The 15,847-nt window shown below is 46.2% G+C and overlaps 1 protein-coding gene across 6 annotated transcripts in view; it reads left to right on the forward strand.

Annotated features, from left to right (window-relative positions):
* IMMP2L (inner mitochondrial membrane peptidase subunit 2) overlaps positions 1-15,847 on the forward strand; it is a 983,007-nt gene that overhangs the window by 41,099 nt on the left and 926,061 nt on the right. For all 6 annotated transcript variants that reach the window (XM_033958067.1, XM_033958065.1, XM_033958069.1 and 3 more), the window contains one exon: positions 2,100-2,231. In XM_033958067.1, coding sequence (XP_033813958.1) covers positions 2,100-2,231 — 132 coding nt within the window. The remainder of the gene's footprint in view (positions 1-2,099; positions 2,232-15,847) is intronic.

Consider the following 15,847-nt stretch of genomic DNA (forward strand, 5'->3'; position numbering starts at 1 on the left):
TCTGTGCTCTTAACTCTGTTTCCAGGGCCTTCTTATCCATTTGCAGTTTTTCTCTCCTTCACTTTCTGCCCTACATCCATCTTTCAAAATAGATTGAAACACAAAAGACCCCCCCTCTCATTAATACTGGGTAAGTTTCTCAAATAATATCATCATATAACATTTAAAGGCTTTTAAATATTTAAATGTGCTCATAAGCTCTTCAGCAAGGCGCCACAGCAGCAGTACAATGTCGCTGGAAAGGTGCTTGAATTTTAATCGTAACACATTGCATGGAGCAAGGATTCTCGCTTCTACTGGAGTGGCAAATGTTATGGCTCTACAAAAGCTGTTTAACAGTAGACCACTTATCTGAAAAGGTCAGTTCACGGTTCCAACACAGTCTGTATTTCGCTACGCTACATCAGGAAGCCGGAAGGATAAGCTTTTTATTTTGATTTTATTTGCAGTGTGCAGTTTCTGAGTCCTTTGGTCTACACACTTGATGTTAAAAACAGACATCAAGTGTGTAGACCAAAGGACTCAGGCATTGCACACTTGCTGAAGAGCTTATGAGCACATTTAAATATTTAAAAGCCTTTAAATGTTATATGATGATATTATTTGAGAAACTTGCCCAGTATTGATGAGAGGGGGTCTTTTGTGTTTTGTTCTATTTTGAAAGTATTGCCCCCTCAAGTGGACTGTAATTTAAAATCCCCGGTCTGTTTGGATCAAACCTACAAACATCTTTGGCTATAACTTTTAACGTTCAACTTTCAACTTTCTTCTATTTCTCTGCTTCCTCCTCAAATCTATTTATTTTTTCTTGTCTTCCCTTCCCATCTATATTTCTTTCTTTCTTTTACCCTGCCCCATTTCTTTCTTTCTGGATCCCTGTCTCCCCCCTTTCTTTCTTTCTAGCTCCCTGTCTCCCCCCCTTTCTTTCTTTCTCCCTGCCCTCCCCCATGCCACCGCCATTGAGAAACATACTGCTGCCAACACCGCTGGGGAAAGGCTGCCACTGGCCATCGGAAACAGACCGGTGCCGAATTCGCCCTGCTTCTTTTCCCGCGGGCCGACCAACTCTGGCTGCCCGACGTCAATTCTAACGTCGGTGAGGACGTTCCGGGCCAGCCAGGCAGCGATTGGCTGGCCTAGAACGTCCTCTCCGACGTCAGAATTGACGTCGGACGGCTAGAGTTGGTCGGCTTGCGGGGAAGAGAAGCAGGGAGGGAGAACTCGGCGCCGGCTTCTTTTTGATGATGGCAATGGCAGCCTTTCCCCGGCGGCAGCCTAATCCCCGGTGAGTGGCCAGCTGTGCACCCCTTGGGCCATGCACCCGGGGCGGACCGCCCCCCTTGGTAAGCCAGTGCCGTTAGGGACTAACAGAAAGATTACCAAGGGTAAGAACCCATTAGGTTATACTAAATATGGGAAAAAATTTAAGTATAACATGTGAAAAATGTATTCTTTCAATCATTTCAAAGTACATTCCTTTCAGAAAATTTAAAGGATGCATGTGGTACTTCTTAGTTTTTAGTTTTAATTATATAAATGGCGCCTAGAGGTGTTTATCGTCTAGGTGGTGCTTGGCGTGGTATAGAATTGCGCTTAACTCCACTTATGCACTGTAGTGTTAAGCACCGATACATTAGGCCAGGGTTTTCCTGGCCTAATTTTCCAGTACCTAACAGAGGCGCTACTGGTGTTAAGTCATTCCATACCTATTCTCCACCCCTAACCATGCCCACTTTTCAGGTAGGCGCCTTTACTTAGGTTTACTTAGGTAAGTGCCATGCTGATTTCCACAAGCAACTTCAATTAAAGTTAAATTAATGTTTTTTAAATTGACTTTTAGTGGTATTTTCAATTAAAATACCAATTAAAGACAATTTTAAAAATTTGGAGTTGCACGCAGAATTCGACTTTGTGCCACTGACGTAGATGCTGTTTATAGAATCAGGCCCTGTATGCCATTAGGAAAGTTAAACTTTATCGAAAGTTTTATTATTACTACCGTATAACATTAGATGGCATAAGATGAAAAATATTACTGTTTAAAATCTTTTTTATTTGTAATACAATAGATATGCTTTTTTTTTCTTTTATGTTTTCAGGTTATGGCACAGGGTTTAGGAAGAAGATATTTCAAAGCTTTTGTCAGTGGCTTTTTTGTTGCTGTTCCGGTTACAGTGACATTCTTAGATCAAGTGGCTTGTATAGCTAGAGTGGAAGGAGCATCAATGCAGGTATAGTGCACAAAACCTTTTCTATTTTTTATTTCATTTCTTGCAGTGAATCTCCATCAGATGCCTAGGAAGATTTTTTTCACACATGACTGGTAAAACTACTCAAAAAAGAAGATGAACCATCTTTCACTTTGTGAAGGAAACACTTTTTAAACAGAATGAGCCAGATTTTCAGAATCGACAGTAGCTATCACAATTTAAGTACCAGCTTTTAAATGATCATGAGGTCGTTTTACTAAATTGCTGTAAAAACTGGGCTCAGGTTGCCCTTATGCGTTTGCATTACATTTTTCATTTTCCGAATTAATAGCCATGCAGTGTTGCCATTAGTGCGGGCCACTACCAAAAATTAGTATGTGAGCTCTTACAGCCACCTATTTTATAGGCAGTAAGGGCTCACATGCTATTTCTGTGCTAATCTGCGTATGGTAATGTGTCTGCGCTCACTGATTTGGGTTGTCACTCCTACTCTCAACTTTAAGACATTCCCCCTCTGAGAGAAATAGAGAAAATCTTCTAGCATGTGGTTTGCGTGCATGCTTCAGTACGTCCTGCTTAATATTAGGAACTCACACACTGCATTCAAACAATTCAAACTTGAACACAAATTAAACATCTACACATAACTTATTATGGCATAAATTTGGCCGCAGCTTTATTAATTGTCAATTCAAATAACACTGTATTTCACTTAATTACATATCCCTCTCTTCCTAGACGGCCTTCCCTTTCTTCCCCAACAGCTAGTCGGTCCCGACCTAGCTGCTTCTCCCCAACATCCCCAACATTAGATTACATTCCACATATCCCATCTGCAAGACCTGCGGTGTCGCCCGGCCTCACCTGTCTGTGGCGGTGCCGCACACAGCATACAACATTATCATATTTGAACATATTTCCCACAATCCCTGGCCGCCTGGAAGGAACTCCATTCCATTTCCCACCAAAGTGGTGACAGCATAAGCTTGTCGCCACTCCCCCCAAATTAGCTGCAGCCAAATTACACCTTAAACACAGCTTCCAACAAATCCTGCACCGTACTAAGAAAAATATCTAAACCAATATCAGATAAGTGAGCCCCATCCGGCCGGTATAAGCCGGGGCAATCCGAAGATAACAAATCATGACTAAGTATCATACCCCCCAAACATCCCACCCATCGAGCAACCTCCACATTCACCCTACGCCGCAAACGCTCAATCGCACGCTCACTTCTAGCATCTTTCCACACCAATCGAGGTATAATTTTTGACCAAACTAAACGAGTTAAAGGAAAGTGAGACAACAGAATCACAAAATCCTTTTGCATTTGCCTAATCAACTCCACACCCTTAACATGACATAAATCGTTGCCCCCCAAGTGTACTAGTATTAAATCTGGATAAGAGAAACGTTCAGCCTACAACAATGTTGGTAAGAGTTGATTCCAGCGCATCCCACGCTGTCCCAGCCAGTGAATAGTGATACCCAATCCAGCCAGTCCAAGATTCAACCCCCAACGAGAAGAAACTGCATGTTTTCTTGCCCAGAATAGGAAAGAATGCCCACATAGCCAGACACACACCTCCACTGGCACCGTCCGGATAAGAGCTAAACAAAATAAGGAGAAAAAACATTAATGGTAACTGAGCAATATTAAACAGAATGAACATATCCCAAATACCTATTGGACGCCCAACACCCAATTTTTCGAATGAAATCCGGGGACCCACCCTCCTTGGCCGCAAAAGTAGCTGCCCCAATTCTAAAAGAATGAGTGCCAAAGAGCGCAGGATCAAAACCCAACGAACCCAACACTTGTTTAAACACAGCAGTAAATTGAAATTGCGTTAATGGTGACCCATCCGCATGCACCAACCAAAATAAGCCCTTGTTAGGCCGAATTGATGCATACCGATGAGCCAACGATACCGGACACTCTGAAAATTGCACCACAGAATGCAATCTAAACCAACATCCTTTCCCCATAGGGTCTGTCTTAGAGCGCCGTATGCAGCCACGCAACTCTAAGGAGGACAAAACCACATCAGTAAACAACAACCCCGTCCTACCCACTGATTTTTTGGAAGATGCCACCAGTTCACTGATACGCAATGCTCCAAAAAAAGCCACTGAAAATGCTAAACGAAAAAGAACCACTTCAAAAGGAGACACACAAATCTTAAAAAGTGCCTTCCCCATACTTACTAAGTGGTCAGTCAAAATAGGCAGCCTTACCAAAGAATGACTACTCGGGGCCTTCCCACGAACAAAGCCCACCCTAAGCTTACGAACTAAAAAGGAAGCAGTAGGATCTTTCCAACCTTGAATCTTACACACAAAAGCAACCCCAGCCAATACTTGATTCACCACCCCCACCGACCATCCAACAGAATGCGCAAATAGAATAAAAGCAATAATAGAACTCTCATCTATTTCCATAAAATCAGCATCCTGAAAAAACTTTAAAAAATAAACAAAACGACGCCATCCAGCACTGTAAACTTTCCACGTGTTTTGAGCCAATGAACTCTTCAACAAAGTCTTGAAGCTTCTAGGAAGTGCTGCCACAAAGCTGCCGGCATCAATGTCGGGCCATCTTCCGCTCCAGGGGCCAACGCACGAAAACGGGTCCACTGAAAGCGAGAAAGAGAATCAGCAATTTCATTAGTATGACCAGGAATATGACGCGCCTGCAGAGTCAAATTCAATCTTAAACACTCCAACACTACTAAACGCAACAAACCCAGTAACAATTTGCAATTCACCCTCTGTCTATTCACTGCGTCCACCACTGCCACATTGTCTGAGCTCAATAAAACCCGCCTATTCTCTAATCTCTGTCCAAATAATTTCAGGGTCACCCAAACTGGAAACAACTCCAAAAATGCTATATTAGCACACCAACCCTGAGCACGCAACCAGTCAGGTCAAGCCTCAGCACACCAAGCGCCATGAAAATAAATTCCAAAACCAAACCCAACAGAAGCATCCGTAAAAAGATGCAAATCTGTATCAGAAACAACAGGCTGAGGCCATACTCTCACCCCATTGAAAGTTAATAAAAAGGTATTCCACATTAACAAATCCTCACGCACTACCGGAGACAATCGTATACGATAATGCTTTTTTGTAATGCCTTTAGTCAATAAAGCCAAATGACGAGCAAAAACACGACCCATAGGTATAACTCGAGAGGCAAAATTCAATCGCCCTACCAAGGACTGAATTTCCTTCAGGGTCAACTTCCTCTTCTGAACAGCTCTGTCAATTTCCATACGCAAAGCGTGAACCTTTTCCAATGGCAAGCGAGACTCCATCCGCACAGAATCTAACTCAATGCCCAAAAAAACTAACGTAGAGCAAGGCCCTTCAGACTTCTCTTCAGCAAGCGGAACACCCAATCGATTCATCACACTACGGAATGTATCTAATAGCACACTACACTGATTCGACCCCACCACACCTCCAAACAAAAAATCATCCAAATAATGTACAATACAGGACGACCCAGAACTTTGCTCCATCACCCAATGCAAGAAAGTAGAGAAAGCCTCAAAATATGCACAGGAAACAGAGCAACCCATGGGCATACATTTGTCAAAATAATAATGATGTTCAAATTGAAAGCCCAATAAATAAAAAGATGATGGATGAACTGGCAGCAGCCGAAAAGCGGATTCTATATCTGCTTTAGCCATTAAAACACCAGTACCCAAACCCCGTAACATATCCAACGCACGATCAAAAGAGGCGTATTGGACAGAACAAAAACTCGGATCAATGAATGAATTCACACTATACCCCAAATGAAAGGATAAATTGTGAATCAAACGGAATTTTCCTTACTCCTTCTTTGGAATGACCCCGAGGGGTGAAAGCACCAAATTATCAAAAGGAGGAGACCGGAAAGGCCCAGCTATTCTACCCAAATTAATTTCTTTACCCAACTTTTCCCGAACCACCATAACATGTTTAGCAATAGAAGGTGAATTAACACATGTATGCAACAATAAGGGACCATCAAAAGGAATAATGAACCCGTCAGTAAAACCCCCCCCAAAGCAGGTCAGCATCTACCTTATTAGGATATAAAGGCAACCAACGAGCAAGCTCCTGCAGATCAACGGGGGAAGGGGCCTTGTCCAGACACACCCGGGGCAGCCGCCCCAGCGGATCGCCCAATCGGTCCTTTACTCCAGGCACCAGGACATCTAATGGCAGGGTGTGATCCCGAGCACTGACTGCACACATGCCTGAATCTACACCCAGCTCTGTCACACCGACCTCCATTGAACTGGAAACAGGCAGAGCCCACCAATCCGGCACGGGTACTTCCTTGCCACCCCAAAAACCCCATTCCCCCAACCCCCATCCCTGCTCGACCCAATCCTGCTGGACCTGAGGCTCCCCTCCCCAAAGGCATAGAGCCTCCTGAGGAGGGGACTCCTCGAAAAAACGCTGGCCGAACTGAAGTCATTTCAGTCAACCACAAATCCACATCCCTAAAGCCCCAAGCTTCAGACTTATCACGAGCCATACCACGCCGAAAATGTTCATCATAATTTAACCAGGCCCACCCACCATAAGTCCTCTAGGCCCGTAAAATCAGATCAGCATAACGCAATAAACCAGGATACAATCCCGGTTTCGCCGACCCTAACACACTAGTATACACATGGAAACCTAATAACCAGTTAAATATCGTCCGCAAAACTCTACTTCTCTTTTTCTTCCCTTCCTCCTTGCCTTCCTCATTTTTTTTTCTGTCAAAACCCCTCCTGCTCTGGTTCCAATAAAGCAAACACATCCACATATTTCATTCTTAAAATTTTTCTCTTCCACTTCTGAGATAACTGCCCATCCAAAGATGCAATCTCACATAACGTATGTCCCGAACGAGAAAATTGGGCTATACCTCCCGACGGACCTGGCACACCAACACCTATTCCAACCGGTGCGGCCGCAGGCACCACATCCGACGAGGAGGATGAGGAAGGAGAATGAGAAGAATCCCAGGAATCAGAAGACTCCCAAACATGCATAGGATCTACTGAATCCAACCTCCGACTCTTACGATCCCTATCCAAATGCTTAACCACATGCTGCAAGCGATGCAAAAATTTTTTATTCCGCAACCGTTTGCCTAAAGACTTTCTGGGAGCCTCCACCAAACTACTCACATCCCCACTAACCAAACCTGCTGAGCCCCCCCCATTCCCTCCCCCAGCCACCATTCCCAACAACTCAGACACACATCGCGCAAACTTACCAGCTGGAGCCGCAACAGAACCTGTGGAACTGAAGGATTCCACAGGACCCTCTTCTGCCACCTCTTCCTGAACAGTCTCCGGACGTGAGCAGCCTCCACTAGCTGACCCCGCCAAAGCAGCTCTCCGGGCAGGTCTCAGTCCAGCCGCAATAGACAGACGTGCATCTGCAATACATCTGCCCACCTGTTTAACAGTGCCGGCCCTGGGAACAGCAGGTGCCTTCCGAGGGGCCTTACCAATCCCTTTTTTCTTCTGCCCCTTTCCAGCCTGCTTCCCCTTAGACAAAACTTTTAGTTTAGGAGCCATAATAACCAGCCCTGTCTGCTGACACAAAACAAACTCAAAGTAGCTCCACTCTAATCAAATCACACAGCCAGCCACACGACCAGTAATAAAACTAATAAGTAAAGAAGCTCTCACACCGGCTCCCAATCAGGCATGCACACTCACCCTAGCACAGCTGTCAACCGGTTGCTTCATTAAAGACGGACCTTGCAGTGCTGAACTCCCAATCCACCAAACAGACGACGGCGCTCAAACCGGACCACCCAGCCAGTTAGACCGGCGCTCCAGCCGTAAAGCAGCCCAGACGTCGCTCCTGCCGCAAAAGCGCCCGACAGGAAATTGCAGTAGCCTGACGCACTGCCGACTCCAGACCTCATAAACCGGCAAAACCGCACCCAGCTGACACACCGCCCCACCGAGTGACCTCACAAACCGGCACTACCGTTTACACCGCTAACCTCAATGCAACAAACTTCAGACCCGCAAAGGTAAAAGCGCCGCAACAACCCCAAGGGAATTACCCCCACACCTCCAACAATTAAATTAAAATACTACCCTCCACTTTCAAATTACCCCACACCTTCCTTCCCGACTACCCTCCTCACACCCTCAGCCTCCCACAAACAAAATCCAACAATTCTCCCGCCTAAATCAACCACTCACGTTCCTTCCTTTCACACCAATCACCTCTCACCTACTCCTAATCACCAACTCCATCCAAATTATAAGCCAATCACCTCTTCGCAAATTCCCCATTAATTCTTGTTATTTTTATTACCTAACTCCTCTTCCTCCCTTCCCCCCCCTCTTTTTTTTTTTTTTTTTATATATCCTTTACTCATGCATGGCTCGTTCCATATTATACGCCCTTTAATTAATTCAAAGGGCTTTCTTTAAGCCCTTTTATGCTACGGTAAGCGCGCACTAGTGATTATTGTAGCTTAGTAAATGGAATCCTATATATGCTTTATTTCAATATGCAAACAGTCAATGGTGCCAAATATACATATAGGACATAGGAGTCCTTTTATCGAGCTGCGGTAGGGGTTTAATGTGCGTAATACCGTGTGTTAAACCGCCTGCCGGGCTAGCCGTAAGCACCTGCATTGAGCAGGCGTTAGTTTTATAGTCGGCCGCAGGGGTTAGCGCGTGATGAAATGTCCGATGTGCTAACCCCGCGGCTTGATAAAAGGACCCCATAGTTTTATAAATAATAATAATAATAATTTATTTCTTGTATACCGCCAAACCAGTAAAAGGTTCTAGGCGGTTCACAGCAAGATAAAGCTGAACATCCAGCTGATTTACAAAACAAGAAAAGCTATTTCTAGAAGATACATAATGCCTATAGATTAAAAGCATTAACATTAGAACAATTAAGTTACAAATTTATCAAATAGTTGTGTTTTTAGTCATTTTCTGAAATTATAGTAAGATGGAACTTCTAGCATAATTTTGCCAAACCAGATATTCAATTTAGCTGCCTGAAAAGCGAGAGTTCTCTCTAAAAATATCTTAAAATGACATAATTTGACAGGAGGGTATGTAAATAACTGGACTTGTTTGAGTAATTTAAGGAGAAATGAGAAACAAGGTAACTTGGAGACATACCGAAAATTGCCCATCTGCATGGGGGTGCATGCAATTTAGAGTGTCCAAAAGTGCACTAAGGTTCTTTAATGTGTGCTCAGGCAACTTTGCCCTTTATAGAATAGTCACATATGTTGGCCTTTATGATATGTTTTTTATGATATGTTTTTATGACATGTTTTTTATGTAATGTTCTTTTTAAGTTATTGTGGTTATAATTTTTCTTTTTTAATTAATGTTAGGCAGGAATTCCCACTTGTTGCTTTTATTGTTTTATTTCATACTAGTCTTTAAGCCCGTTACATTAACGGGTGCTAGAACATATGTGTGTGTGTCTGTCTTTATTTCTTTCTCTCTCTCTCCTTAGCCGCTTTTTTTCTTTCTGCCTTTCTTTTTCCTTGGCTGTCCATCACCACCCCTTGCCTGCTCCCCCTGTCCATTTTCCCTTCCTTTTACCTCCCCTGTGTCCACCACCACCCCTTCACTGCTCTCCTTATGCAGCAGCAGCCCTTCTCCCTTTGTTTTACCTCCCCCCTGTCCAGCAGCACCTCTTTCCTTCTCCCCCTGTCCAACATTAGTCCTCCGTTCCTTTTCTTCAACCCCCTGTCCATCAGCATCTCTTTCGTTCTCCCCCTGTGCAACAGGTGCTAGAGTAGACGACTGTTTTTTTTTTTCCTTTCTCTCTCTGTGCTTGGATGCTGTCTGTCTGTCTGTCATTCTTTCTGTCTGTGTCTCTGTCTTGCGCCATGCCTGCCTATCTCTCTGTGGCCCCCTTCTCTTCCCCGGCATGATTGGTGTGTGCCCCCAGAACACCCTTCCCCCCAAAGCAGCCCCGTTTCCCAATGCCCCTGCCCCCTTTTGTGCCATGCCTGCCTGCTCCGTGGCCCCTTTCTGTTTCCCCCCTATGATTGCTGTCTGGCCCAGGAAACCCCTCACCCCAAAGTAGCCCCCTTTCCCTCTCCCCTTGTTGAGCCATGCCTGCCTGTTCTGTGATCCCCTGCCCATGACTGCTATGTGCCCCCAGCACACCACTACCCCCAAAGCAGCCCCTTTCCCTCTTCCCCTGCTTGCCTGCCATGCCTGCCTGCTCCCTGTGCATCAGCATCAGCATTTCCCTCCCCCTCACCTGTTCCTTCGTAGCAGCATGGAGATAAAACGGCTCCCTTAGTTCTTTGCTGGATTTTTTTTTAAGTTTAAAGATGCCTACGCGGCTCCTCTCACGATCAGGCCTGCGTCGGAAGCCTTCTCTGACACAGGCCGGGATCGTGAGAGGAGCCACGGCGGCAGTTTTAAACTTAAAAAAAAAAATGCAGCGAACTAAGGGAGCCGTTTTCAAAGCCGCCACCGCGGCTCCTCTCATGAGCTGCACTTATATTATGTTGGAAGATGAGAGAGGATCCGCGGCGACGGCGGCAGATTTCAAATTAAAATAATTTATGCGGCCAGCCGGCTCCCTCGAAACCCTCCCCCCCTTTCCCTTCCCGCGGTCCGTCTGGCTGCGTTGTTCTCTCCCTCATTCTCAAACCGTCCGTGCCAGCTGAAGTGGGAGTGGGGGGGACTCAGCACCGGCTGGGCGACTCGAGCCGCCGGCCCCCAGGAGCTCGAGGCCGACGGCGGACATGGCTTGCGTTGCCAAGTTTGGCGACGTACAACCCGCGCATGCGTACTAAAAAAACCCCGACAGATCAGGGAACACGTTTTTTTTTAGTGCGCATGCGCGGCCTATCATCGGGGGACTCAGCACCGGCTGGGCGACTCGAGCCGCCGGCCCCCAGGAGCTCGAGGCCGACGGCGGACATGGCTTGCGTTGCCGAGTTTGGTGACGTACAACCCGCGCATGCGCACTAAAAAAAACCCGACAGATCAGGGAACACGTTTTTTTTAGTGCGCATGCGCGGCCTAGCATTTTATTATATTAGATTGTTATTCATTGGCCAAAGTGTTTTTCATGAGGGTACATTTCTTACTTTTCCATTATTATAGCTTATTACGCACTCCATACATTTATGTTTTAGTTTCATACATGATTCATTTTATCCCTAGCTCAAAGACACGTACATTGTTTTGTTCATATTTTTATCTTTGTACCCTACATCATCCGGTATGTATGTGGTTTTCTTAGCATATTTTTACTGTCACATCATGACATTCACCAGTGCTTGTTCCCATATCTGTACGTGCACATCATGCACTATGGGATTTTCACTGGCTAGTCTCGGTACTCTCCATTCGTTTACATTCTCTTTCTTCTTATGTCTTGTTACTCTTTGCCACCTTAGACAGCATGGTCACACTTGGCACTTCTATAATTCTTTTTATGTTGTGGTCAAGGTCAGTCATCAAATTTGCATGCATACGGTTGGCACCACAGTCACCTTCATGTCATTTTTACTTCTCATTTATCTTTCTTATTTCATTTCATTATATGTTATCCCCTTTAGGACCCCTGAGGAAGGCGGTCTTGCCGAAACATGGACCGTGTAAGGTCCGTCAGGACAATCATATGTGTATTACTAATTCAGACTTTTATTTGTATTTTTATTGTGAAAAGGGAATAAAAATCATCTTTCAGAACATCCACAGTCTGTTGTTTTTATCCATGACCTGTACAATGACATCATGAGAGCAGATGCAGGGACAGCAAGAAAAAACTATGGCTACCATAAGAGTGCAAAACGTAGGGTGAGCTGGCCAGACTCATTTTCTAAAAATGAGGAAATCTCCAGAAGCCTGCAACAGGATGGACTATCTGAAAGTTTGAAGGGCCTGGGAAAAGATGCAGTGAAGTTTCAACAGGTAGGTAGAGGTATATAGAAAAGAAAGTGTTATCAGAAGGGCAGAGAAGAAACTGGCCGAAATTTAGCCAGCAGTGGTCAGAATATTTAGTTAGAAAATCTTTTTTTTTGAATTTTCAAAAGTAGAAACAGTAAACATTATTCAAAACTAAATGAAACAAATATTTCCAATCTCTCCCTTCAAAACAGTACAATAAAGTCAATGCAATGGACTAGGACCTTTGTTCTTATAACCCTAAACTATTACAAACTTAGGTTAATAAACCCAAAACACATCCTTCCTGCCCCTCCACCCAAGAGCTCAATAAGTTTTAACAGGAACATTAATTACCTCTTGCAACTGATTCAGTACACTTTGGTCTTTGGGGGTATCTGCTTTAAGTATGCATTCCATATTAATTAAAAATGTTTTCTGCCTTCCTGGAGAATATCTGGACCTATATGACTCCCATAACATTAGAAACCACTCGAGCAAAACCGTGATTAAAGACTTCAGACTACTCAGGGAGAAAAAACCCTAAGTATTGCACAGAACAAGTAAAGGGTAATAACAGCCTTCCACCGCTGGCTACCGACTTCCGATATTGAAATCAGAAGATGCAAACACATCACTGATTAAAAAAACTCCCATATGCTTTAGGGTTTGGTGATTATATTTATAGTAGTAATAATAATAATAATAACTTTATTTTTATATACCGCCAGCTATCTTGCGACTTCTAGGCGGTTTACAGTAAAAGAGATTGTGAATACAATGAAGAAAATGTAAATACAATAAAGAGAGGCTTTACGTACAATGAATTAAGGAGTTTAGCAGTGTACATCTCAATGCAATAAAGAGAAACTTTACGTACAATGAATTAAAGAGTATAGCAGTATACTTCTCGTACAATGACTTATAAAGTAAAGCAGGTTACATCTGATAATATTAATAATAATAATAATTTTAACAACAGTTTGTGTGTTGTAAGGCCCGGAAGTGCCAAGCTGTTTGTTCAGAAGTAGAAGTATTCCGTGACTTGAATAGAGTGTTCGTAGATAGTGATTAGGGGTTGGGGTTAACAGTTTGCGAGTTTAGTTATGTGATGGTGTTACGAGGGGGTTGATGTTCCGGTTCGTTGCTTAGGTGTTTCAAGAATAGGTAAGTTTTTAGGTGTTTCCTGAATTCTTCATAGTTGTTTGTGTGTGCTATGAGTACTGTACTGTATATGGGAGTTTTTTAACCGGTGATGTATTTGCCTCTTCTGATTTCAGAATCAGAAGTCAGTAGCCAGCGGTGGAAGGCTGTTATTACCCTTCATTTGTTCTGTGCAACAATGAGGCTTTTTCTTCCTGAGTAATCTGAAGTCTTTAATCACAGTTTTGCTTGAGTGTTTTTTTGTGTGAAGTTGTATTTTCACCCATTCAGCCACTTGTGGTGCAATAAATCCCTTAACATTAGAGCATGAAGTTTGTTCCTCCAAAAGCAAAAGGTTGGAGGGGAAGTTATGTGTACTTTTTTTCCCCAGTTATGCAGTAGTGCTGCCCGATTTGCCGATTCGAATCAATTCACCGATTCACTTTACTGAATTGTTTTCTCAAAGAAACTCACTGATTCAGTTACCAACCCCTCCTCACCCAGTGAGACTTGACATACCTCCAGGCCTCCTAAAGCGGCAGTGGCCGGCTAGCAGAGGCAGTTTTCTGAGCAGGCTTTGTCACCTGTCCCGCCGGGGTCTTCCTTCTGCTGCGTGACTGATAATACATCAGAAGGAAGCCCTGGTGGGGCATATCGCGAGCAGCCTGTTCACAGTGCTGCCTCTGCCAGTCGGCCACCACTGCTGCTACTTTAGGAGGCTCAAAGGTATATCAGATTATCCCAGGACAAGCAGGCATGATATTCTCACATGTGGGTGACGTCATCTACGGAGCCCCGGCGCGGACAGCTTTTCAAGCAAACTTGATTAAAGTTTCAAGTTTGCACACTGCACCACGCATGTGCGTGCCTTCTCGCCCACTAGAGGGCGCATCCCACCTCGTGGTCCTCAGTTCAAATTTTTCCGCGGAGCAAGAAAGCCCTGTGGATCTGAGCTCCAGTGTTTTTGCCTTCTAGCTGCCGCGTTTAGTTTGTTTTTCCCTTCGAATTAGTTCGCGGTGCTTTTTCCTTATGTTTCTTTTCAAAAAAAAAAAAAAAAAAAGTCTTTCGTTTTTCGTCGGCCTCCGGGGGCTCCCGGAAGCCGTGGCCGCGGGACGTCGGTACGTTCCCGGCCTTCTTCTTTTTCTTCGTGGATGTCCCGTCCTGTTACGGGATTCAAAAAGTGCAGCCGGTGTGAGAGGTTGCTTTCCATCACTGACCCTCACCGGTGGTGCATTGTCTGTCTTGGGCCCGAACATCCGACAGACTCGTGTGATCGCTGTGCTACCTTCCAAAACAGGGCCCTCCGTCGCCGTAAGGCAAGAATGGCCGAATTGTTCGCCGTCGACGCGCCGCCTAAGGCCTCGACGTCGGCCTCGGCTTCGGCCCCGGCCTTGACCTCGGCCTCGGCGTCCTCGGGGGCCTCGGCCTCGCCTCGGCCCTCTTCCTCGAAGGCGTCGTCAGTGAAGCAAGCTTCGGGTAAGTCCTCTGTTCCATCCCCTTCAGCAAAGAAGCCATCCTCGAGTCAGGCCAAGGCGGGTGGGTCGACCCCGGCCCCGCATCGGACCTCGACTCCGCACACCCCGAGGGAATACTCGAGACCGAGGTCGCCCTCCAGGGAGTGTGCCCCGGACTCGGAACTCCCCACCTTCGTGGGGATTCCGGCCTTCCAGGATCTCCTCCGAGCTCTGATCTCATCGGAGCTGTCGGGAGCCCTGGAAGTGTTGCAGCGTGCTGCGGTTCCGGCGGCCTCGACCTCGGCCTGGGCGCCTTCGGTCTCGGAGGCCCCGGCCTCGGCTCCCTCGGGAGCCCCATCCTCGGCGACCTCGGTCTCGGGTACTGTGGCCCCGTTCACCTCGGTCTCGGCCCCGCCCCGGACCTCGACCTCGGGGGAACCCCCTGAGCGCAGTGTAAGGCCCAAAGAAAAGTTGCGCAGAGTGCGCCGCCTTTCCTCCTCTTCCTCCGGGTCTTCCAGACACGCCTCGCCCTCGACGCGACCTCGGACGGGGCGTCGATCGAGGAAGTCCAAGCGGCCCCGAGGCTCGCCTCGGCGCGACCGTTCCTCGTCGTTCGGGGGCGAGGCGCTGCAGGTGTCGGAGCTGCGCCTCGACAACCCGAGGCTCCTCCGCTCACCCCATGGGAAGTCTTCCCGGGCCGCCTCGCCGAGGAAACGGGAGAGCGTCCCACGAACCCCGGGGTCCTCACCCAAGGGTTCTGCGAGGAGGATAACTTCCCCTTCCCCCTCGAGGGCCCTCGAGAGGGGATCCTGGGATTCGGGATCGGTTAGGGACCCTCACTATTCCCATGAGGCCTCCCCCCTCTCCTCGGTGGGGCGGTCGAGAACCCCCTCTCCCCAGGCTAGGCCGTCCTCATTTTCATCCTTCGTTCAGGACATGGCCCAAGCCCTGGGGATTGACCTGATGGTAGGCTCTCGGTATTCCAAAGAATTTTTGGAGGAACAGGACCTCCCCACTCTTCCTAGGGAGGTGCCTAGACTCCCTCTCAACAGTGTCCTTCTGCAAACCTGGCTGAAGAACTTGTCAAACCCTCTTACAGTCACGTCTGTGCCTTCAAAAATGG

This window comes from Geotrypetes seraphini, chromosome 9, assembly GCF_902459505.1.
Source record: "Geotrypetes seraphini chromosome 9, aGeoSer1.1, whole genome shotgun sequence".
NCBI classification, from domain to species: domain Eukaryota; kingdom Metazoa; phylum Chordata; class Amphibia; order Gymnophiona; family Dermophiidae; genus Geotrypetes; species Geotrypetes seraphini.